Genomic DNA, 24,094 nt, shown 5'->3' with positions numbered 1-24,094 from the left:
CGATGCCCGAGATATTTCCCCTGGAATACTTTGTCGGCACGACGGTGCGCCTATTCGATACGATTCACTTGAAAGACACCAATTACACTCGTCAACAGCGTGCCGAAACCCTCCGCTATGTATACAGCGAGGTATCAAAGCATTTTGCACAACCATCTGTGTATGGTGTCCTTGACATAGAATCAAAAACACTCGAGGTCGGATTACGATGTGTGATCGAGATGGTCGTCTCTTGCTGGGTGAAAGCGCCTCCGGATTTGATGGTTTCTCTCTCGATCTACTTTACCTATGCTTATGTCCTGGACGACTGTGATAAAGATCCACAGGCCAATATGAAGACCTTTTTTACAGACATGGTGAACGGGCGGGAACAACGACACCCTTGGTGGGCGTCGGTCAATAAGCACTTGTCGACTCTCCTGGATTACTATGGACCCTTTTGTGCTCTGAATATTTATCGTAGCACAGTTGACTGTAAGTGTATCCCTGCGTTGTTCCCTGCGCTTGATTCTTTGCGAACTATACTTCCCTTTCTGCGCCTGTGGATTTGTACAAGGCCTCGGATTAAACTCGGAACTAATCAATCCTTTCTTAGTCTTCGAGGGATGTTGGATCGAACGATACCACTTCCATGGCTACTACGGATCAAACAACTATCCCGACTTCCTACGCCATTTGACAGGCCTTGGCGATGCAGTCGGGGCTTCGATCTGGCCTGCTAGCATGTTTGACGAGCAGACTCTGTTCCGGGAAATCACCACCGCAGTCGACATGATGGGCAACTGGATTGCGTGGACCAACGACCTTATTTCATTCTACAAGGAGTTCGATGACCTGCATGACGAGACCACTCTCATCAACAACTACTGTCATGTGGAGAATTTGACTCTTAGTGAGGGTCTTGAGAAGCTCGGTCGCAATCTGGTCCACCTCACTGAGCAGATATTTGCCGTGTTTGAAGACAAAGACCCGCGGCTTTTGGACGCCATGACTCGGTTCATGCATGGGTATGCTACCTGGCATCTTTTCCAAAAGAGATACCGTATGGGGGAGATCTATGAGAAGGTTGGGACAAATACTGAAGTTGGCCGCCGGTTCCGCCGGTACTATGAAGAGGCCAGGGAGACTGCATATTTAGACCCCCGAGAATGGACGGCGACTCGGGGAAATGATGGTTTTCCATAGAACTCCCTGTGCGGTCAAAGCTAGAAAGAATATGACTTGTTCCGTGTTATCTTCCACCCCATCGGAGATGTAGTTGCCTATTATATATATCTCGGCCGGAGCCGTCGTGCGCTTATCAGTTCTCCCCGCAGTCACCAACCTCGCTGGGTTCGCCTCTCTTCGCTTCTTCCCCTCTTCCACTCGCGGTGCCTAGGCGTACCCCCATCACAATGGCTGCGTTTTTGAAGAAGCCACTGAAGCTGGCCCTAGTCCAGCTTGCTTCCGGTGCGATATGCCACTCTTAACACGCCTATTCCTGATCTCCCGTGCAATGACTGACACATTTTCATCCACCCAGGCGCGGACAAGGTCGTCAATCTCTCCCACGCCCGGAGCAAGGTCCTCGAGGCTGCGCAAGCAGGCGCACGTCTGATCGTACTCCCAGAATGCTTCAACTCCCCTTACGGCACGCAGTACTTCCCCAAATATGCCGAGACCCTCCATCCCTCTCCTCCGACCCAAGAGCAGTCGCCGTCCTTTCACGCGCTCTCAGCCATCGCCGCCGAAGCAAACGCCTATCTGGTCGGCGGAAGCATCCCCGAGCTGGAGCCATCGACCAAGAAATACTATAATACCTCGCTCGTCTTCTCCCCCTCGGGCTCGTTGATTGGCACCCATCGCAAGACACACCTGTTCGACATTGACATCCCCGGGAAGATCACCTTCAAGGAGAGCGAGGTGCTGTCTCCGGGCAACCAATTGACCGTCATTGATCTCCCGGAATACGGCAAGATCGGTCTGGCCATCTGCTACGATATCCGATTCCCGGAGGCCGCCATGATCGCCGCTCGCAAAGGCGCTTTCCTGCTGGTCTATCCTGGCGCGTTCAACACCACAACCGGTCCGCTTCACTGGTCGCTCTTGGGCCGGGCGCGCGCGGTGGACAACCAATCCTACGTGGCGCTGTGCAGTCCTGCACGCGACCTGCAGGCAACCTACCACGCTTACGGCCACAGCTTGATCACTGACCCCAGCGCGAAAATCCTGACCGAGGCAGAAGATAAGGAGACTATCGTATATGCGGATTTGGACAACGAGACGATTGAGAACATCCGCAAGGGCATTCCCATCTACACACAGCGCCGATTTGACCTCTACCCCGACGTGAGCGGCGAGGGTGCGTCATGAAGGATTGGGGAGGATTATTATAGTGTGGCAGTCAATTGTAGCTGAGAATGGCAGTCAAATTCTCGCAAGTCCCACCCCGTCTTCTGTAGACAGGGCAAGAAATGCGCATTTGAGGTTTGGTGCCTGAGAGACCATAGATTGACACCTGAGGCCAGAATTTGAAGTGACGAGAGCCCACGTGACCACCCACCAATCAGCACTCGCGCTCTCGATAAGCGAGCCACACTCATCCGCGGCCACAAACCGTCAATTTCCACCCATCGACAACTTCCGCCCACAGTCGACGCCGACCCCAACCAGTCAGTCTGCCTGCGATTGTACGATCCCGGCACCTGCTAACGTCCTCCAGAAATGTCCAACGTTCAGACTGGCAAGAGCCGCTCGGCCATCTCCGACGTGGTGTCGCGCGAGTACACCATCAACCTCCACAAGCGTGTATGTTGAAAATTCCCCCCGAACTGCCCTTGAACCCTTACCTACGACGATTCGATTCTGCGAATCTGTGGAGGCACAAATTGGACAGAGAACACACTCTCCTGCAATACGGAGCCTTCTTCTGAGGGAACTTGTGTGTGTGAGAATGTGCGGGTGTGAAAAAGGATGTCAAATTCTTCGACCACCTCCAAACCACACCACCACCCCGAACCGCCTTGTGGGGAACCACGAGCGAAGAAGAAATGTGTCATTGCGGCGACGAAACGATAATCGCAAGGTTTTTCTTTTCGAAATCCGCAGTTGGCATACCGTTCCTTCGGGAAGCAAAAGAAAAAGAAGAAATTAGTTTGATGAAGTCCACCTCTATGGCCGAACCAGAACATCGCAGAGATCGCTCTCTCCCACATGGCATTCGGACGGAAGACTAATTACAACTTCTTTTCGGGAAATATAGTGCCACGGTGTCAGCTTCAAGAAGCGTGCTCCTCGTGCCATCAAGGAGATCCGCGCCTTTGCCGAGCATGCTATGGTAAGTCACCTCGTCTAACTTTATCCTGCGCGTTGTGCGTGGAGCTGGTGAGCAGCTCGCTGACTAGGTCGCTTTTGCGACGGTACAGGGCACCAAGGACGTCCGCCTCGACCCCCAGCTGAACAAGAAGGTCTGGGAAGCCGGTATCAAGGGTGTCCCCTTCCGCCTCCGTGTCCGCATCTCCCGCAAGCGTAACGACGAGGAGGGTGCCAAGGAGCGTCTGTACTCCCACGTCCAGGCCGTCAACGTCAAGGACCCCAAGGGTCTGCACACCGCTACCGTCGATGACGCGTAAATGGTGTTGACCTCGTCGATGTCTTTGCTTCTATGATTCCATGTTACACTTGGGGTTCGGTTGGGGCTTTCAAAATAAAAATACCTTTTACCCTTGCTCTGGTCTCTGTAGGATCTTTGGAGTTGCGAGTGTGTTTAAACTCGATGTAGCATGCTGCGTACATTCAGTTATTCGCCAGCTATCTCGATCGGTGAATCGAGTCCATTTCGACAAGCTGCGAGCGAAAACTACGGCGTGAATGCGTATACGCGGGCCATGCCCTGTTGACATTATTCTGTACGGCCGAGTTCACTGCTTGTCATTCTCCCCAATTCTTTTCTGAAGGCCCCCGAGGTCATGAATAGGCGGTGACTGCGAGAACACTCAAGTAATGAAACCAGTCAGCATTCGCGTCTGTTTAGAATTATATAACTATCGTTACTCCCCGACATCACATATCTAGTATGCCCAGAGCCAAAGTAACTCCGCAGGCATATCGGAGGGGATGAGGTGAGAGACTCCATCGGGTGATTCCTGCAGATGGCAAGTTACTGCCACGATCCATGCAATACTCAAGTCGGGCTAGGAAAACGGAAAGTCGATCAATTCGATACTGCGCGGTCCCGAAGAGTGGGAATGTCATTCCGCGTGTTAAAGACCTACTCACGGGTCATCCGTCGTTATCTCGAAAGCCACTCGAATGCACTAGGATGATTTAGATGTCATGGATTATGATTTGTGTGGTTATGATTTTCGTACTCTCAGAGGCAGCGCGATTCGCAGAAACGAGCTAGTTGCTAGCCACCAAAAACCCCGATAGATCGTTCCATGAATATGTGAAGATTAGGTAAACAGAATGGTGCCAGACGTTGAACTTGGAAATAACAATGGGTTTAACTCCGACTCAATGATATCGTACAGTACATAAATGGACGAAAGATCTCAGCAATCTCGCTTTCACTCCCAAGGGTTCCTTGGCAAGCCATGCTATGTGGTCGAGAAAAAGACCCTCGAAATTCGATCTAGTTCTTGATTTCTTCAATCTTATCATGGAACCCCTTCACAGACTCGGCCTTCACCCGAATTGCCCAGTGCTCGGGTGCAGCATCAGTTCGAGGGACCATAAATTGCACGCTGTTAGAGGTGCGAGCATAGTCGAGTTCCTTTTTCAGGAGCGTGTTCAATATCACGTGGCCGCTGGGGTCCGCGCGGAGGACAATGCGAGCTCGACCGCTTCCAGGGTGCTGCAGAAGACGAACGATGCCAGTGCCCTGAGAGGACCACGCCGTCGCCAGTTTGAATGCACGGGCTCGGCATTCGAAAACAACCTTTTCTTCTTCCTCGCCAGCATTGCCTTGGGAGAGATCAAAGATCGATCCCGAAGCACCCTCCTCGTCGGTGGCAGCATCCGTCGAAGCATTCTCCGTGCTGGATGGAGCCGGAGCAGGCGCTGTGGTCGGGGTGGCAGAGAACTTGATGGGCGAATTTGGATTCCATGTTTGATCGCTGGGGGTCGTGGTGCCAGATGCATTTGCACTCGAGAACAGAGGGGCTTTGCTCAGAGCAGCGGCAAAAGGGTTGACAGGAGCGGCAGCTTCTGGTTGGGGGGTGGTGGATTGGACGCGATCAAACAGGCTACGACCTGCGGCGGCGGAAGGCGCTGGGAGAGGTGTGTCCAGGCTGGACTTGATAGTCTCGACGGTCTCCGCAGGCTTGGCTCGCTTGGACTTGGGCACGACATCCCCTTCGTTGCCCCCGTCTTCTTCAGGCACGGGGCGCTTGGGAGAACGGGCCTTGCCCTCTTGATCAGACCCATCGCTGTCCTGGGAGTTGTCTGTGGCCTGGGGAGTCGCAGAGAGACGGCCGAAGATGTTCTCCGAGTTAGGGAGGGGGAGGTTCGAAGACCCAAAGACGGACGAAGTGGATGGCGCAGGAGAGACACTTGGCACGGGAGATGGCTCCGCGGGCTGGAGAGCACTCGTTGTGGCTGGCTTTCCAGCCGAATCGGCGGCAGAGGACCTAGCAGCATCGATGAACTTGAAGCCCTCTCCTTCCACCCACACCGCTTTCTTCTGCCCGCCCGTTTCCAGCTTGGCTCGTTTCTCACGCTGCTTTTCGGCATCGCGGCGCTCCCATTCTTCTTCGTCATCCTCCTCGGAGTCGAAATCTTCCGCCTTCCTCTTGGCCTTCTCCTCAGCCGCGGTCTTTTCTGCCTGCTTCGCGAACTGTGCCATAAAGTCAACACCGGAAGCGCCGTTGCCGAACTTCGGCACTGCAGGCTGAGCAGTAGAGCCTTGGGAACTTGTTGACTTTGCAAACATGTTTCCAGCAAGTGAGGAGGCAGGCGTCGAAATGGGCGCCGCAGTGTCCGCGGTCGAAACCTTCGCTTTTGGAGCAGCGCCATTGATCCCAGAAAGCGATTTAGCGAACATGTTCTCACTGTTACTAGAAGCCGTCGAGGTGGGCACCGAGGAGTTCGCCACAGGAGGCAAAGCATTCATAGTCTTGGCCGAGGTAGGACTGGAGGTGGAGAACGATTTCGCGAAAATGTTGGAGGTGGCCGAGTCATTGGCGTTGTCGCCAATTCTTGGCTGCTCAGGACGGCGAGTCTCCAGAGTAGAATTGGTTTGGGTGACCTGAGGCCCCCCCTGGGCGTCTTTCCCTTCGGCTGGGATAACCGGAGCACCCAGAGCTTCACGAACCCTCATGTAGAAGAGGATCACGGCATCGAAGCTGTGAACACCGGGCTGATAGCGGTTGATCTCTCGCTTGAAGTACATGTCCAGCGTCTGGAGCCTCCAAACCAGCTCCGCCTTTTCTTTCTGCTCCTCGGTGAGAGTATCAGGTAAATCGGGCTTCGGGATCTGATCTTCGATTTTCTCTCGAAGACTAGAAGAGCCCGATGAGAGATCGGGGGGTTGGATGGGCTTCGGATCGGAGATAGTCGGCTTAGCGCCGAACAAAGGGCCGGAAGGCTGATTGAAAGCAGGCTTGACGGAAGAGGTGGCGATGTGTTCCTCGGCCGGTTTAGGTGCAAACAAGTTTTGAGGCGCCGCAGGTGTAGGCTGAACCTTTTCAGATGCAGAGAAAGTGGGGGTCGCAGAAGGGGCTCCGAAGAAGGATCCGAAGGGTTGAGGCTTGCCCGAGCTTTGATTCTCCGTTGGCTTAGCAGAAAACACGTTGCTGGCTGCAGGCTTGGATGACTGAGCCGCATTTTCGCTGGCCGCTGGTTTTGGGTCGAACAAGTTACCGAATGGGGCCAGCTCGCTGGTAGGCTTCGGTGCAGACAGAGCAGTGAAAGGAGGTTTAGGAGATTCAACCGCTTGGGATGTGGGAGGCTTGACGGCAAATGGGTTGCTTGAAGGAACCGCATCATTGGCGGAAGGTGCAGAGAAACCGCTGAAAGCAGGCTTTGGAGCATCTGTGGTTTTTGTGCTGGCAGGTTTCGGTGCAAATAGATTGCTAAACGGTGCCTGCTCACCAGCGGGCTTGGGTGCGTCGTTGGTTGGAGCGAGGGCCGGCTTCGGCGCAAATAAGTTGCCCGAAGGAGGCTGCTCATTGGTGGGCTTGGCTGTAAACATGTTGTTGTTCGACTGAGCCGATCCGGTTGATTCATCGAAAAGAGAATTGAAAGACTTTGATGCAGTCGATGGAGTTTTCTGCTCCGGAGTTTCTTTAGGGGCAAAAAGATTGGCAGACGGAGTCTGCTCCGCAGGCTTTGTCATGAACAGGTTGCCGGAGGCAGCCTGTACCTCGGCTGGCTTTGGTGAGAATAAATTGTTTGTAGTAGCTGGAATAGCAGCCGGTTTATCAGTCGCTGCAGAAGCAGCAGGAACTGTGGCAGGGGTGGCTCCGAAGAGAGAGCCAAAAGGCTTTGCTGGCGTGCTGTTAGTCGGTTGAGTCGTAATCTTCTCAGATTCGACAGGTTTGGAAGCGGCAGGGGGTGCCCCGAAGAGATTTGCAAAGGGCTGAGCCGGAGTGGACGTGGTGGCTTGGGCAGCACTTCCTTTCTGGGGATCAGGAGTAGCAGGGGCACCGAAAAGGGAGCCAAATGGCTGAGCTGGGGTGGACGAGGCAGGCGGCTGCGTAGCAAATGCCGGCTTGGCAGCAAAGCCCTCAGCCTTATCACTCGTGGGCTTCTCCGCAGTCGAAGGAACGCTCAGGCCACCGAACGGATTGCTAGATGGTGCAGAGGGCTTTGGTGCAAACACATTGTTGGACGGCCCAGAATCACCGAATAGGCTCCGGCTCTGGAACGAAGTCGAAGGGTTCGAGGCAGGTGCTTTGGGTTTGGTATCAGGCGAAGTTTGCATAGAATCAACTGCAGTATTCACAGCTGAGCCAGTAGCAGCTGGTTGCCCAAACAGGCCATTGCTGGCGGGAGGATTCGCATTCTGCGAGCCACCAAAAGTGAATGATGGCTGCTGCGAGTTGGACTGGGTTCCAAAGCCACCAAAGGAAAATCCAGTACTGGGCTGGGACTGGGTAGGGGTGGTGTTCGAGTTGAAAGAGCTTGCAGTAAAAGGGTTGGTCGACTGTAGACCAGAGGAGAAGTTGAAACCGGTCTGGCCAGGGCCACCGAAGGAGAAGGGAGCCGAGCCAGCCTGCGCAGGCTGGTTGGAGCCAGAATTCGCGCCAGGGAAGCTTTGACTCTGGCCGAAGGAGAAAGCACCCGACTCATTCGAAGGCGCAGTGAAACCGGAAGACGGGAAGGCCGGCGCAGGCGAGAGAGATGAGAAACCGCCAGATGGCTGAGCAGCGCTGCCCCCGGAAGTCGGGGTCGTAGCACGAGGTCGTTTGCGGATGTCCTTGATCCTGTCGGAGGTATCGTCAGTAGGCTGTTCCTCAACCTTGCGCTTTGTAACACCGGGGCGCTTGATTTGAAAAGCATTGTAGATGTCGAAGGATGCCATATTGAATGTGCAAATAATAATGGACGTGGAAGCAAAAGGGCGAAAGCAACAGAGACGCGGGCAGGAAAGATACTGGGGAGATGTGGAAGGTCAAGAAGACAACAGTGGGAGGAGTGGAGTGAATATCAACACGTCCACAACACGTCTCTCAACCGGTAAAATAGGAAAGCGCCGTCCCTCCCCAAACCTGAGGCAGAGCCAATTCTTTTGCATTCCCACTCAACAACTGAAATCGCCACTTACTTTCTCTGAGCCAGCTGGGCAGCAGTTGCCCGCTGGGGCTTATCGTCCGGTGTGCTCGACATCAAGAACGTGTGCTCGTCGTCTTTGGACCCGTGAGGACCTTCTGCTCCGCGTTTGGACATCTATGGCCGCTGTGTTGCGATGCGGCCTTTGCTCACACAAAGCTCCAAAGCTCGTCGTGGGCAGCAAGAAAACCGATGCACCCCTTCCAAAGACCGACCACAATCCTGACGTCGGTACCTTCGATCATGCACAGCACGACTCGGCGGTATTGGGCGACTCTATTATCTCAACTGATATTGATGCGAAAAGAAAACTCGTCTTGCGCTCACGTCCGGCAGTGACCAGCAGTCGAGTCCCTCGCCGTGGGGATACCTGGCCGCAGACAGGCCTCAGATCGTAACGCCAGGTCGAGATATCAGCGACACAGCCTATGTGCAGAACCGCTCGTATTTGGCCACCCAGTCCAAAGGCAGAAGCCAATTTGTCTGCGTGGGATTCGAAGGGGGCGGGCGACGCTGTCCGGTTCCGTGACACGACTAGGTTCGCGACTCGTCGCCTCGAAAATTCCGACAATATCACACCAGGGTCAAGAGCGATGCGAATGATATGACGAGCTATCTCTGGGAGGCGAAGCGGCCTAGGCGGGATTTGGGGGGAGGGAGGCTTGAGGATGACCCTGGTTATTTTTTTTTTACGTCGCGGAGACTCTCGCGGAGGCAAGAACCTCTAAAAGAAAAATGCGGTCACGTGGTGAGTCTTGGCATAGCGACGGTAACAAATAATGCGCGGGTTGATTCGACTGTTTCTACAACTCCCAGGACGAGCTGGATGGTGTCAACCTCCCACAAGCTGACCCTACAGCCATTTCTCGCTCACTGGCCATGACAGGTGGGATTAAATGAACATGCTTGCGCTCTGGCTGACTGCGAAGACCAGAGTATGACGTCGCTGGTCTGGGAGGAATCTCCGGCTTAAACCCGTCTACGGACCACGCAAAGGTGATACATGGTGCAGCGGTGATGGGCAGTCCATACTCCAACAATTCCGAGGGGCCACCGCGGTCAACGAATATCACCCTTCATATCGCGGTCTAATAGTGACATGGATGCTCATGTGCATAGTTCTGACACACCCTATGGTTGCCATGATTCCCATAGCGGCCTAGGAATCTAGGTGTCCACATGTTGTCGCGGTTCATGCAACAAAGCCGTCATTATTTCAGCCACCAGAGCGTCTATCAGACATCTCCAACCCCATGGTGAGGCTGGATCACGATCGGGTACTCGGGGTTGACCCTGGACCGGTCATCAAACCGGTGTATCCTAAGAGGTGGCTAGAGAACCAAGAGTAAAGGGTAGAATGCGAGCCACCGGGAATCTACATGTAGAACCCTTTCCGCGGCCTTGCAATCTGTAAGCCGTGGTCGTAGTAGCAGATGACGCCTTGGAGTTGATTCTATACCGAAGTAGCTTTGTCGCTCTTGTCCGGATGAGCGGACACGATCCCCGATCTCCCCTGTGAGGGATCTTTTGTCAAATATGTCTGGGCTGTCAAAGGAACACCTTTCCCTCCACGGCAATGACTATCGCTGCACCGCCCAGAATGACCTCTGAGTCGCATTTCCCCTCAAATGTGGCGACCATGAATTCTGCAGCTAGTCACGTTCCTCAGCTTTTCGATGCGCGCCGCTCGACGGTCCGGTGTGATTCTCTTCGGTGTTCTGTGGCTCTCGCCGGCGCCCCGATTGGCTCTGGCTGCCTGTATCGACAGGGGATGCGATCCCCCGTGGGGCGCGATCGGCACGGCTGATGCCAATCCTATTTCCCTCTCCGATCATGAGGCAGGATCGCGAGCGTGACAACCTCTTGCCCAGCGAACGAGCGCTCGATACGCTAGTACGACCTCGGCCCAGTCACGCTGTGATGGACGGTCACTTGCAATCTATTTGCCGTCTCAAGTGGTATTGCGAAGTGGCATTCATCACTAGTCGCGATGCCCAGGGGCGTGTGGGAGCGCGTGTTGTGGAGTGTATGGGCTCCACCCCTTTTCTCCATTGTCATGCGCGTTTATGCAGTATATCGATCTTAGTTCCCGAGACTATTGAATGGTACGAATCAGGGGTATAAGAAGGAAGAGGTCGCCTCCTTGACGAACGATCCGACCCACTTCCGTCGTCGTCGTCGCTGAAGTCAAGATGCATTATTCGGCTTCCGTGGTCTCTTGTCTGGCTCTGTTTGTGGCGGCGCGAGCGCAGATACTGGATATCCCCGAGGAAGACGCCCTAGTACAATCCGCTTTGAAGCCTCTGTCACAATACACGGCCTACAATGGACCAGTTGGAAGTGCCGCCTCAGCAGTGACAGTCGATGTGCATACTGAAGTCTCCGTGGCCGAGACGGACCCATCGTACTGGCTGGCTGATATCGCTCATCAAGGCATTGCTGCATTTAATACTGACCCCTCAAATTATACGGTCTTCCGCAATGTCAAGGACTATGGTGCTGCAGGTAATGATGCCTGAAGGTGATATTGCCAAAAATGATGCCGCTAACGAACGTATATAGGTGATGGCGTGACCGACGACACTGCGGCCATCAATGCTGCCATCAGCGATGGTGGCCGTTATGGCCCAGCAGGCGGCGAGACCTCCACCACTACCCCTGCGATTGTATACTTCCCAGCAGGAACCTACGTGATTTCTACATCTATCATTGACTACTACTTCACTCAGCTCATCGGCAACCCAAATTCTATTCCAGTCATCAAGGCGACGTCAGGCTTCACCGGATTAGGCTTGATTGACGGAGATCAATACCAGAATAGTGGCAATCAGGGATGGACTTCGACCAATGTGTTCTTCAGACAGATTCGGAACCTAAAGCTGGACTTGACATCCATACCAGCTAGCTCTTCCGCAACAGGTATCCACTGGCCGACAGGGCAGGCGTCAAGTATCCAGAATGTGGAGATTGTGATGAGCTCTGCATCCGGAACGCAGCATCAGGGTATCTTTATTGAGAATGGTAAGACGGACTACAGCTTGCATCTTGTTTCTTTTTGTTTAACGCTAACCTCTTCCAAGGTTCCGGCGGTTTCTTGGCCGATGTGACAATCACCGGGGGCCTGTACGGCGCCAATGTTGGCAACCAGCAATTCACCATGCGGGGCTTGGCTATCTCTGATGCCGTTACTGGTATTTCTCAGATTTGGGACTGGGGCTGGACATACCAGGGTGTTACACTGACCAACTGCACAACTGGAATTTCAATCAACAACGGTGGTGCTGGTAATCAGCTTGTTGGATCAGTCGTGGTTCTTGACAGCAGCATTACGGATTGCTCGACCTTTGTGACCACCGCCTGGGAAAGCTCGACCTCGACCAATGGCAGTCTCATCCTGGAGAATATTGCTCTTGATAACGTCCCCGTTGCCGTTCAAGGACCCAGCAGTACCGTTCTGGCTGGGTCTTCAAGCACCACAACCATCGGTGCTTGGGGTCAGGGTCACAAGTATACTCCTAGTGGACCAACAAACTTCCAGGGCACCTTCACTGCACCAACGCGCCCGGGTGCCTTGCTTGCCAGTGGGTCCTCAAACTATTACACCAAGACGAAGCCTCAATATGCGGCATCGCCCACGGCCTCATTCGTGAGTATTAGGGGCGCTGGCGCTAAGGGTGACGGCTCAACCGATGATACGTCAGCAATTCAAGCAGCCTTGACCTCGGCAGCATCGTCTGGTAAGATTGTCTTTTTTGACCAGGGCACCTACAAGGTCACCAACACTCTATATGTCCCTGCTGGCTCCCGTATCGTCGGGGAGGCATATCCTGTGATCATGGCTAGTGGTTCCGTTTTCTCGAGCATCTCCAAGCCGATTCCTGTGGTTCAGGTTGGCAAGTCTGGGGAGTCCGGCTCTATCGAATGGTCTGACATGATTCTGAGCACCGAGGGATCTACACCAGGTGCCGTCTTGGTCGAGTGGAACCTGGCCGCTAGTTCAGGCTCTGGCATGTGGGATGTCCACACACGTATTGGAGGCTTCACCGGCTCGCAGCAACAGGTTGCGCAGTGCTCAACGTCTGCAGCAGTCTCGGCGGCTTGTGAGGTTGCTTACATGTCTATGCACGTCACCAGCAGCGCCAGCGGTGTATACCTAGAGAATGTCTGGTTGTGGACAGCGGACCACGATCTCGACAGCGCAAACAATACGCAGATCTCTGTCTATAGTGGTCGAGGCTTATTGGTTGAAGGCCAGACCGTCTGGCTGTAAGTAAATAACTGATACATGTTTGGAGTGGTTGATCGCTGACCTCTTGTCTAGCTACGGAACTTCCGTCGAGCATCACTCTCTTTACCAGTATCAATTTTCTGGGGCCGCCTCAGTGGTTGCGGGCTTCATCCAGACTGAGACGCCGTGAGTACCTACGATGATTATTGATGTGTTCAAGGTTAACCGAAGACCTGCAGGTACTATCAACCCAATCCCGACGCGGCCAACGGTCCATATCCGACAAATTCGACCCTCAAGGACCCCGACTACAGCAGCTGTCTGTCTGGAAACTGTGATTCTCTCGGTCTGCGCATTCTTGACAGCAAGAACCTGAACATTTACGGGGCTGGTCTCTACAGTTTCTTTAACAACTACAGCACGACTTGCTCTACGTTCCCTACCCCAGAAAACTGTCAAAGCGAGATCTTTAGTATCGAGGGCACGACTAGTGGTCTGACTGTCTACGCTCTCAACACGGTCGGTGTCACGAACATGATCGTCAGGAATGGCACCTCGTTGGCGACGTTCAGCGATAACCCGGCAATCTATGGTGGCACCATTGCATACTTCACTCTTTAGTCTTTTACTTCTCTCCTTTTGAATTCGTCTTTCTTTTTGCTGTACATATTTCGGCTATACCTCTCGCCATTCACTATATCATATGAATTTCTCCTAACCTGGAAATCTATTCATGCTTATGGAAAATGTCTTTAGTCGACTGTTAGGCCAATATTGCTTCTTGGAAATGTCCCCTGACATTAATTATCGCGAGATAGTCGATCGCATATCTCAACTTAATCCCTGCAGTGCGGCCATTAATAAGATCAGTGTACGGTGAGAAGGCCGGATATGAATCCGAGCGGCGGAGATCCGGGCGGCGGGGAGTCAACATATCCCGAGGGCCGGCTTTCCTCCGACAGCTATATTATCGAGCTGGTATCCCACGCCCAATCCCCAGTTGCATAATTTGAGACCCTCTTGCCGCATCTAACGAGACCAATATGGCAGTGACAACAGAAGAAAGTGTGCTACCATTTGAAGCCCTCCCACTGGACTCTAAAGGCCCCCCGGGCAATGCGTGGGGTCGTTTTGGACGAAACGATGAGCTCGGGACATTGAACCTGCTCACTCCAGAGGTGATCGTCGAGGCCGCAAGGGAGATACGGACTGGAGTGCGCATCTCCCTGGACTGGCCGCTCAGCATGCCCACTTATCCGAGCTTCAATCGCAACCCATTCAAACAAGAGCTGGTTCTCAAAGCCCCGAACTGTATTTACGATGATATCTTGAGTTTCAACAGCCAAGGCTCAACTCAATGGGATGGCTTCCGACATTATGGTGCGTCAAGACTGAGCTGGAAGGGCGATTGAGACTAACTCCAGATGCTGCTCGGCTAGCTAATCAGGAAACCCGGAAATTCTATAATGGACATACAACCGAGGAAATTGAGAGCTCAAATGTTATCGGCCTTCATAGTATGGAACATGGACCTGGTAGTGATAAAAATTCTCGCTAATTTGTGATTTCTAGCTGTGGCCGAGCACGGCGGTATGACTGGCCGTGGTGTTCTTCTCGACTTTGCGGACTGGGCCAATTCAAACTCCGTCTCAGTCTCGGCTCTAGAGTCAGAAGCTATTACTCTCGAAAGTCTCAAACAAGTGGCAAAGGATCACCAGCTCGAGTTCCGGAAGGGTGACATTCTATTCATCCGTAGTGGATTCACTGCAGCCTACAATCGGTTGACGGACCAGCAAAGAAAGGATCTCCCAAACCGCCCTTCTCCAGATTTCAATGGAGTGGAAGCAACAGAAGGCATGCTGCGCTGGCTATGGGAGCGTCAATTTGCGGCCGTCGCTGGAGACGCACCAAGCTTTGAACGCGCTCCGATTCGCGGGAGTCATGCAGACAAGAGGTTTAATCTCCATGAGTGGGTGCTAGCTGGATGGGGTACGCCGATCGGAGAGATGTTTGACCTGGAGAAATTGTCAGAGCACTGCAAGGCCACCGGGAGATATAGCTTCTTCTTGTCCAGCATGCCGCTCAAAGTAGGTACAGTCAATCTCCTCCCAGTAGCATGATATTGACAGACGTGATAGGTGATTGGGGGAGTGGCAAGCCCACCCAATGCATTTGCTATCTTTTGAGGACTCTACCAGGGCAAGCATAGTCAATAATCAATTAAATAGGATTGACTAATACGACTCTCCTGATTGCCTATAGCGTCACACATCATCTGGGCATATTACGCATGAACAGGAAGGTTTACATCTGAGTGATAGAGTATGCGCATCTCGTTCTTTCTCTTAGATTGAAACACAGCTTGGATATATTGGCGATAAGGATAGAACGGCATAAGAATGGAATGAGAGGCAGCTCTGTAGTTGACCGCGGTCGGAGCTGGATCGCTTGTTATGCCTGAGATAAGAGTAGCATAGGAACTCTGGTTTTGCGGCTCTTTTGCGGTTCGATCATGCGCCTCGCAGCAACCATGTTAACAAAGTCGTTTCTCTTCTCATTCACAATAATCTGTCTACATTTTCTCCCGCAGATCCTCTATCAGTAGGGTCTGAAGGTGTCACGATGGCTTCAGGTTTCTTCTCTAAATACCAGTTATGACTGACCGGAGGAATGTTGTTCCCCCGCCCCCGCGGGACGAAGGCAACCCATGGCATTCAACGCTGACCTCGATGAATCTCAGGAATTGACCTGGTTTCTGTTAGGATGAGCCATGAATCAGATCCCCCTCATCCAGCACGTCGACCAAGACAAGTGTCGCCAGCTCTGGGTAAGCGAACCCCCCTTGCGTCGACACTACCTCGCATTAACTAATCCAGGACCCGGACAATGCATGGCTGTCGCCTTGTGCCTTGCCTTACCTTGCGATTGCTCCAGCCAGTATCATTCTGCTCATTTCCCTGCATCATGTCTTAGGCCCGCTTTTTCGAACCTGGCGTCCAAAATGGACACTTCCGTTTATCTCGGAATACGGCAGTTGTCAAGACCTGCCACTTGATGGAATGAAACACTCCCTTCAATGGACGGTATTCCTGCTTACCTTCTCGGGCATTGGATTTACAGCGGAGATTGTCATTTGCTTTTCTCCGAGAATCGATACAGCTGCTCTTCTGCTTGTCACATCATGGGTGAGTAAGCGCCGTACGCATCGAATGACAATTGGTTGACATGGATCTAGGCCATAGCATCTGCATTGATAGCTGTCAGACGGCCAAGATCATGTCCAATCTCGCTGTTGGCTTTCTTTGTTGTCGCATTTGTCGTGGAGATCCTACTGGCTACCCAAGCAGACGCGTCTCCGAATCTCAAGGTGATTGCTCGCTTCATTGCCGCGATTACTGCATTGGCAGCTTCGTCCACGATCCTGCTTATGCCCTTTCGACAACCATCGCTTTTCATTGGAGACATCAGCACCGTAGGCCAAGCGCCATCTAGTGATTTTCGAAGTCCAGAAGACAACCTTCGGTTGTGGCAATTCCTCACTGTCTCGTGGATGGCACCGCTGATATCGATTGGCCGACAAAGACAACTAAACGAACCAGACGTGTGGCTACTAGGGTTTGAGTTTCAGCATCGTCGGCTGCATGAAAGATTCCGTCGGCTCCGAGGATCAGTTCTTGGGCGAGTACTGAAAGCGAATGGTCTCGACGTTCTGATAATTTCAGCAATTGCCGTAGTGCAGATGCTTTGCGGTTCGTGATTGATATTACATTTATCGTGAATGACGCCACTGATGGTCTTTGCCAGAATTTTCTACACCAGTCCTGCTCCATCAACTTTTGCAGGCGATGCAAGACCCAGCACGGTCAAAACGCGTGCCATTAACCTACGCGCTTCTCACTTTGGTGCTTCGCTTGGTGGCGGCGCAGTCTCAGGTCCTCAATCTCTGGTATGGACGGCGATGCTATGAGCGCTCTCGGGGTGAAATGGTCATGATGGTCTATGAGAAGGCTCTCTCGCGGAAAAACATCCTCGGCTTGCGAATGGAAAGCAAAGATCATCTGATAAATGAAGACAATGGTGACATTGACCGTGATACGACAATTAATGAGAATGAAACATCCGCCATGAGACCTTCCTTGTGGGCCCGTCTTACCGGCACTGGACGCAAGCCTCACCCCAAAAAGGCTAAAGAGGTGGCCTCTGTGGGAAAGATTTTCAACCTCCTCCGCGGAGATGTTTATGAAGTTGCCCAGCGATTCTGGGAAGTCGATTCCCTGATTGATAAGCCTCTGGGTCTCTTAATTGCGGTCGGTCTGGTTTGGTCCCTTTTCGGACCATCCTGCTTCCTCGGTATTCTGGCAGTGTTGGTAGCCCAGAGTGTGAATGCGGTCATTGCGCGCGTCCTCCTTCGCTGGCAGCGAATTACGCGAGCAGCAACCGATATTCGTCTGCAGATCACCTCGCAATTTGTGGAAGCAATCCGTCATCTCCGATGGTATGGCTGGCAGGACCATTGGCTTCGGCAGGTCATGGAAGCACGGCAACATGAACTAAATCTACGGATTATCACCAGTTTGTGGAGCATCATGATCCGGTTTATCAATGCGTTCGCTAGCGGTGTATTCCCCGTGATTGCTCTTTATGCCTACACCATGTTGGCTGGCCGTGAGCTTCGCATCGATATCATCTTCCCAGCTCTGCAACTATTTGCCATGCTCGAGACTCGACTGCGCGATATTCCAGGCTTGATCACGGCCCTAGTCAATGCTTCAATTGCCCTTGGGCGAATTGAAGAGTTCATGTCCGAGCCAGACAAGGAAAATTCCCCTCCCGATGACCCAGTGGAAACCGAGCCCTTCAAAATGGATTCTTGCTCGTTCGCTTGGCCCGGGAAGCTAGCCCCTGTTCTCATCGATGTCAACGCAGTCATCCCCACAGGCCTTACTGTCGTTACTGGTAAGGTAGGGGCAGGAAAAACAGCCTTCTTGCAAGCTCTTCTTGGAGAACTAGACAAACCGCAAGGCTCATCCCACATTCCGAACGAGATGATTGGCTACTGTGCACAAACACCCTGGCTGCAGAGTATGAGTATTCGCGATAATATTTTGTTCTCCGCGCCTTACGAAGAGCAACGTTATAAGCGGACATTGGAGGCGTGTGCCCTTATTCCAGATCTGTCTCAGTTCAAACATGGCGATCTGACATTCATTGGTGAGAATGGCATCGGTCTTTCGGGTGGGCAAAAGGCCCGTGTGGCCCTCGCACGGGCTGTCTATAGTGCCTCTCGTGTGCTTCTGCTGGATGATCCTTTGTCAGCGCTAGACCACAATACCGCCGAGTTTGTGGTTCGAAAGTGCTTCTCTGGTCCTTTGATGCAGGATCGCACGATTGTTCTTGTAACGCATCGTACCTCACTGGTTCGTGGACTTGCTGGTCAGGTTCTTGAAATCAATGAAGGGAGAGTTACTGTCCACGACAACGCTGACATATCTGATTCAATCAATGGAAACGGAACGGAGTCGCCATTTACTTCGAGTATTTCTGAACCCGATATAGAGGGAGACGTTGACTTCGAAAACGAAGTAGTGCCTGACAAGTTTATCGAGGACGAGCACCGCGCAGAATGGGGCGTCAAAGCTCGAGTCTATTGGAACTATATCCGAGCGGGCAAATATCGATGGTGGCTCGCTCTCATCCTTGTCCTAGCTGTGTATCGCCTCACCGCTGTTGGACAGTCATGGTTCCTCAAAGGATGGGGCGAAGCCTCCAATCAACCGGATGTGACATCTGATAATCTCTCGAGCTGGTACACAAGGTTTCCCGGCAACGAGTTCATGGTGTCGGCGTCAAGCGCAGACGCATATTTGTTGCCTCGCAGTCCCATGGATAGCCTTCCCTCTCCCCGTGAGAATGTGCGCCCATGGCTATGGGCATTTTTTGCCATTATATCATTCCAGGCAGCTACACTGCTTATCGCACAATTGCTGATGCTGTTGGTTGTGTACTGGGCTGGCAAGTCACTTTTCAAGCAAGTTATGGTTCGAGTTAGTTACGCAACGTTCCGATTCTTCGATGTCACACCTTTGGGTAGATTGATGAACCGTCTTACCTCGGACATCGGTGTGGTCGACGGCAATATCAGTGAACAGTTCCAGGTCATTGCATTCCAAGCCATTACCTGGCTTTCCTCTATCCTGGTCATTGCCACCGCGACCCCCATGTTTCTCGTCTTCTCATTGATCCTAACTGTGGTCTTTGTTCTGATCTTCTTGCACTTCCTCCCGGCATCGCAAAGCCTCCGCCGGCTAGAAATGGTATCCCTGACCCCACTATTATCCAACTTTGGAGAGCTACTGCACGGTCTGACTACCGTTCGAGCTTTCCGGGCCGAGGAACGCTTCCAGCGTCGCGTTATTTCCGTGGTCGACAAATTCCAAGGAATGGACCATTTCTACTGGTCTTTGCAATCATGGCTCATGTACCGCTTTGAAGTTCTGTCTGCTTTGTCGACTTTCTGTCTGACTGCCCTGGCTCTATACAGCAACACGACTCCCGGGCTTGTGGCATTTGTGCTCATTGCTGCGAATAACTTTGTCGAATCTACACATGCCCTTTGCAAGCAGTATGGCCAGCTACAAATGGACTTTGTGTCCGTGGAGCGAGTGGATGAGTTGCTCCACATCGAAGAAGAATCACCGGGGTCTATTGATCCTCCTGCCGCCTGGCCCACCTACGGCAGCGATATCACCTTCGGGAATGTCACCCTGCGCTATGCAGCCCATCTAGATCCTTCTCTAGTCGATGTCTCCCTCCGCATCCCCGGTGGCTCTACAACTGCAATCATCGGCCGGACAGGTAGCGGCAAGTCTACGTTGGCTGTATCGCTTCTTAGCGTTATTCGACCCGAAAAGGGGTCTATCGTGATCGATGGGATTGACATCGCCAAAGTCAGCACACAAGCCCTGCGCACTCGAGTTACGTTTGTTGCCCAAGACCCCGTGCTTTTCCCCGGCAGCATTCGCCTCAATCTCGACCCCACAGAGGAATTCTCCGATCGGCAGTGCGCAGATGTGTTAGAACGTCTCTGTGGTCGACATGGCTGGAATCTCAGTACCCATCTCGAGGCCGGAGGCCGCAATCTGAGCCAGGGTCAACGGCAGCTCATTGCTCTTACTCGTGCTGTCCTCCGACGTAGTCCGGTTGTCATTTTCGACGAGGCCACGGCTTCGATTGACCACGAAACCTCTCTAGAGCTCCAACAGATAGTGCGCGAGGAGCTGCAACTCTCGACTGTCATTACGATTGCACACCGAATCGAAGCTGTCAAGGACGCAGAGTATTTCGTGTCGCTGGATCAGGGGCGGGTTTCACGACAGGGTCACGTCCAGGATCTATGAGCTCTACAGGTCATAAGTACCTATGTGCACTTCAACCCAGATACTCTGAAATAGACAACAGCCTCCTTCAAAGCAAAGATCTTGGTGTATTGGATGCGCTACAGCAAAAGGCGAATGGTAGTAAAACCCGAGAACAGTCATCACCGAGGAAGTGGAAGGAAGGGTCATGTACAGATTGGTAATCAAAAAAGGGTATATATATTTACAGCTTGGCCTTTCCCTGGGCCTTCTTGAGCACGGGCTCCATCTTCGTAGCCTTCATAATGTTGCCCTTGATCTTGAGCTTGCCGCCCATGAACAGACGCTGGGCGTTGGCCTTGCCGGTCACCAGGGCGGTGAAGTCGTTATCGGAGAGCGAGAGGGTGACTATTATTCGAGGGGAGTTAGTACATTTTTTACAAGGGGGTGGTCATGTCTCTTTTCTAAGCAGGCAGTGCAGGGTGGCCAACTCACCATCAGCCTTGCCGTTGGGGGGAGCGGCGCCGTGTCCAACCTCGCCCTTGTCCTTCAGGTCGAGGTACCAGCTCTGTTCTTCGCCGCTGCCGTTCTTGATGTTGAAGGCGACGATAGCCTTAGCCTTGTCGATGGCGTCCTTGCGCTCGGCCGCATCGGCCTGCAGTGTCTGGTTGATCACGTCGAAAGCGGCGGAGGAGGGGTGGGAGTCTGGGGAAGCTGGTCAGCTCGCTGCATGGACGATTACTTTGCGACCGTAGCGCCGCCTACTGTCGCCGACCGACATACCCTTCTTGAGAGACATGGTGGAGGATGCTGGTGGAACAGGAGAGGTGGAAGAGGAAAAGAAAGTTATTTATGATGAAATGCGCCGCGACATGTGAACCGGCGTCGGCCGTGCCGAGGCCCCGTGAACCCGTGAACCCGCAACTCCACACGCGACCGAGGAGAGCTCACTCAACCACCGCAACTCACGGCTCACCACGACTGAGGTCTGACTCCCATCCATGGTGGTCGGATATTGACTCGACCCCATCAGACTCGGGCCCTTCATAACTCTCGTGCACCGGCCTAGTTTCCCTCTCTCTCTCATGCCGTGTCATCAAACTCTTTCCTATTCCACTTCCCCCGACCTCAACGCCATGCTCCAGTCGTCCCCAATTTTACCCCCGGATTTCCCGACTCCACCGGGACCGGAGCTTACCCGTTTCTGCTTCTGATGGGCTTGAGAAGGGCCGCACAAATCTGGTATCCATCGCGATACCCCACGACAATCGTTTTCCCCTCGAAGATGAACGCCCGCTTACATGGTCCCAGTGCTAACCTGGGAACCGTCATCGCCAACTGAATACCGATGATGGCAGCATTCGCTTCATGTGGTCCGGTCTCCCCCAGATCCTCTCACGGGCCCGAGCAGTGGCCGAACTGCGCAATCTTCGTTTTGTCTTTGAATGGCGTCAATCACTCGGTGCAATTGTTGCTGGCTTATTCCCCCGGACTCAGCACGATAGGTACATTGACGCTGTTTTCATCTGTCTGTTTCTCTTTCCGCGGCTGGTTGTGGCTGAGTTGGGTGAGCGGCGCCAGTGCCTCCTCCCATGTCCCTGCGCGCAAAGTAATGTTCTGAAAGTTGCACTCGTGCAAGGAATGCCGGTGGTCGCATTGACCAGCTCCATCTGTTGCAGGAAAGGGAATCTTAGCGACCTTGGTGACTGACCACCCAGCCGTGGAAAACCGTATTGTTTTAAGGGAGACTTGCTCGACCTTTGAAGACCGGGCTCTGTTGCCAACGACAATGGAGACAGGCTCTTCTCGCCTTCCCAGTGGAAGACCAGCCTCCTGAGCCGAGGAAAGCTCTGCAGATATGCATGCAGAAGCTTAAAATGGTCCGTTGGCCGCTCAACTTCGTGAGGGAAGCTTGCCATATGAATGGTGAGGTGCCGGATTTGCGACCAACGCTTCCGAGAGCCGGGAGATGTACCAAACCCTAGATTTGGCTGCAAGTAGAGTACGGCTGCTGGATGAACGGAGAGCAATGAGAGACTTGAGAGTGAGGCTAATGGGGCCAATTCAACCGCCATCCTTAGCGATATCAGCGCATAGTCGACCACGCTTCGGCGGTAACGATGGCTGTGGGGTTGACCTTCGGAAATGATGCGCAAGTGGCGCAGGTTTTTCATTAATGACATGGCACGCACAAAGGATGGAATGTCGGTGGCTGCGTGGAACAGCGGCGGATACTGTTTGATCAGCAGATCGGTCATCTTTGGACTCCCGTACTTCGAACCCCGAAGAGAGCCTTGGTGACACTGTGGCATGTACGCAAATGTCTGCTCGGTGCCAGTAACAAGATCAATGATCGGCGGCAAGAAGGTATCTGCCGTGTGCGGAAGCTTGAATGACATGCTTTGAATGTACTGGCCGATACGCTCTAACGCAGCCAGTCGCGATGGCCGTGTGAACGTCCGACAGCGGAACACAATGGTGATGTCTGCGAGTAGGAGTGGTGCTAACTGAACTGCCAGATCTCGACAGACTAACCGACATAAGACAAGGTCATGACTTGTCAAATGGCACCGGAGGGTTTCTTGAATGGCTTCTGTCTTCCAGAGTCGTGCCAGCGTAGGCTTCGATATATCTTCCCATCGGTTGCTGTGCGCGAGATATACACTCTAGCACCATACTGTCTAGGGTGTATAAAATAACACTCGGTTTGTTGGTGCTCCTTTCAAGCCGTCTACATCTACATATATTCCTTTCAATTATAGTGCTTGATCAGGAGATGCATTGGGAACTTCACTAATCTGCACCTCGGAATTTGTTGTATGTCTAACTAACCCCGATTCGATGATTCTTCTTTTAGCCACGTCAAGCTATGAGTCACCGAGATACCCTAGCTTTGATTTGGAACAGACAGCCGTCCTGATGCCAATGCAGCTGCCAAGTCCTCCCAAGTTGTACAAGCTAGGGCACATCAGGCAGGATTTCATCGATGAGGTAGCTGTGGTTGGGTAGTGGATTCTGAACCTGGTTATCCGAGAGATTTCCTAGTGTTCTGATTATATAGTTTAGCACATGGATATTCTCCCATCGATAATATCTTGTAGGTAATGAATGAATGACGCACGAGTATACTTCCCAAGTAGGAAACTAGGGCTTTCTATCTCCAGCCCTTGGATTTGCAAGGATTGCAGTGCTTGCACTGTTTGCACTCACCGCCTACGCGCCCACGCGTTGTTCTTATCGGCTGGGCATGTGACGATAAGCGCCACAGGCACTCGGGAGAAGAGGCGATTTAGGATTTCAGGAACCGACTTGTTGGTCTTGGAAAAAAGCCTTTCGAGTGAGAGCTTACTGGCTGGGTGGCGACAAGTTGCTTTGCAAGCCGCAAGAGCCGCACCCAAAGGGACGGCGCATCCCCAGCCTATAGCAGCCTTGGCAATGCTCAAGATGACATCGCATCACCGAAGTCTTTGACACTCACTGGGCCGAATAGACACCTGTCCTGCATATTGTGCTGTGCGCAACAGACTATCCGACCCTGAGGCTTATTGAACTCGCCACACTCATTCCTCCTACCATTACCGAACAACCCGGCTCTGCCACGCGTGCTCGTCCACTTCGTGGATGCGTGCATTCTGAGCTGAAAGAGGTGGGTTTTCGCAAACCCCCCCCCCCCCCCCACGCCCGAATGCGCAGCAAACAGATGCTATTCGATCAAACCTCGCGATCTGCCAGATTGCATTTTGATCTGTTCTTCTCCCTC

The 24,094-nt window shown here is 52.9% G+C and overlaps 10 protein-coding genes across 10 annotated transcripts; 7 read left to right on the top strand and 3 right to left on the bottom strand.

Moving 5' to 3' along the window:
• Positions 1-2: 2 nt before the first annotated feature.
• On the top strand, positions 3-1,185 carry N7459_000115 (trichodiene synthase; the record flags this gene model as incomplete). The annotated part of the gene is made up of 2 exons (XM_056939300.1): positions 3-474; positions 596-1,185. 2 exons carry the CDS (start codon positions 3-5, stop codon positions 1,183-1,185), a joined length of 1,062 nt encoding a protein of 353 aa, XP_056803580.1.
• A 209-nt stretch (positions 1,186-1,394) lies between these two features.
• On the top strand, positions 1,395-2,352 carry N7459_000114 (carbon-nitrogen hydrolase family protein; the record flags this gene model as incomplete). The annotated part of the gene is made up of 2 exons (XM_056939299.1): positions 1,395-1,449; positions 1,523-2,352. 2 exons carry the CDS (start codon positions 1,395-1,397, stop codon positions 2,350-2,352), a joined length of 885 nt encoding a protein of 294 aa, XP_056803579.1.
• A 351-nt stretch (positions 2,353-2,703) lies between these two features.
• On the top strand, positions 2,704-3,611 carry N7459_000113 (60S ribosomal protein eL31; the record flags this gene model as incomplete). Its single annotated transcript, XM_056939298.1, has 3 exons — positions 2,704-2,787; positions 3,242-3,316; positions 3,405-3,611. The coding sequence occupies 3 exons, from the start codon at positions 2,704-2,706 to the stop codon at positions 3,609-3,611; spliced, it is 366 nt and encodes a 121-aa protein (XP_056803578.1).
• A 1,001-nt stretch (positions 3,612-4,612) lies between these two features.
• Positions 4,613-8,503, bottom strand: N7459_000112 (uncharacterized protein; the record flags this gene model as incomplete). Its single annotated transcript, XM_056939297.1, has 1 exon — positions 4,613-8,503. One exon carries the CDS (start codon positions 8,501-8,503, stop codon positions 4,613-4,615), a length of 3,891 nt encoding a protein of 1,296 aa, XP_056803577.1.
• Positions 8,504-8,870: 367 nt separating this feature from the next.
• On the top strand, positions 8,871-9,843 carry N7459_000111 (uncharacterized protein; the record flags this gene model as incomplete). Its single annotated transcript, XM_056939296.1, has 5 exons — positions 8,871-9,014; positions 9,059-9,238; positions 9,290-9,499; positions 9,568-9,637; positions 9,686-9,843. The coding sequence occupies 5 exons, from the start codon at positions 8,871-8,873 to the stop codon at positions 9,841-9,843; spliced, it is 762 nt and encodes a 253-aa protein (XP_056803576.1).
• Positions 9,844-10,943: 1,100 nt separating this feature from the next.
• On the top strand, positions 10,944-13,600 carry N7459_000110 (glycoside hydrolase family 55 protein; the record flags this gene model as incomplete). The annotated part of the gene is made up of 5 exons (XM_056939295.1): positions 10,944-11,256; positions 11,314-11,772; positions 11,832-13,017; positions 13,073-13,165; positions 13,219-13,600. 5 exons carry the CDS (start codon positions 10,944-10,946, stop codon positions 13,598-13,600), a joined length of 2,433 nt encoding a protein of 810 aa, XP_056803575.1.
• A 422-nt stretch (positions 13,601-14,022) lies between these two features.
• On the top strand, positions 14,023-15,165 carry N7459_000109 (uncharacterized protein; the record flags this gene model as incomplete). Its single annotated transcript, XM_056939294.1, has 4 exons — positions 14,023-14,359; positions 14,404-14,496; positions 14,552-15,066; positions 15,118-15,165. The coding sequence occupies 4 exons, from the start codon at positions 14,023-14,025 to the stop codon at positions 15,163-15,165; spliced, it is 993 nt and encodes a 330-aa protein (XP_056803574.1).
• Positions 15,166-15,749: 584 nt separating this feature from the next.
• On the top strand, positions 15,750-20,376 carry N7459_000108 (uncharacterized protein; the record flags this gene model as incomplete). Its single annotated transcript, XM_056939293.1, has 4 exons — positions 15,750-15,806; positions 15,856-16,164; positions 16,215-16,728; positions 16,784-20,376. The coding sequence occupies 4 exons, from the start codon at positions 15,750-15,752 to the stop codon at positions 20,374-20,376; spliced, it is 4,473 nt and encodes a 1,490-aa protein (XP_056803573.1).
• A 202-nt stretch (positions 20,377-20,578) lies between these two features.
• Positions 20,579-21,133, bottom strand: N7459_000107 (SCP2 sterol-binding domain-containing protein; the record flags this gene model as incomplete). Its single annotated transcript, XM_056939292.1, has 3 exons — positions 20,579-20,742; positions 20,830-21,039; positions 21,118-21,133. The coding sequence occupies 3 exons, from the start codon at positions 21,131-21,133 to the stop codon at positions 20,579-20,581; spliced, it is 390 nt and encodes a 129-aa protein (XP_056803572.1).
• Positions 21,134-21,813: 680 nt separating this feature from the next.
• N7459_000106 (uncharacterized protein) lies at positions 21,814-22,733 on the bottom strand (the record flags this gene model as incomplete). Its single annotated transcript, XM_056939291.1, has 2 exons — positions 21,814-22,004; positions 22,046-22,733. The coding sequence occupies 2 exons, from the start codon at positions 22,731-22,733 to the stop codon at positions 21,814-21,816; spliced, it is 879 nt and encodes a 292-aa protein (XP_056803571.1).
• Positions 22,734-24,094: the final 1,361 nt, after the last annotated feature.

This window comes from Penicillium hispanicum (assembly GCF_028827665.1).
Source record: "Penicillium hispanicum strain IBT 35686 chromosome Unknown utg000001l_segment0_segment0, whole genome shotgun sequence".
Classification (NCBI taxonomy): domain Eukaryota; kingdom Fungi; phylum Ascomycota; class Eurotiomycetes; order Eurotiales; family Aspergillaceae; genus Penicillium; species Penicillium hispanicum.
This window is presented reverse-complemented; position numbering and strand designations above follow the sequence as displayed.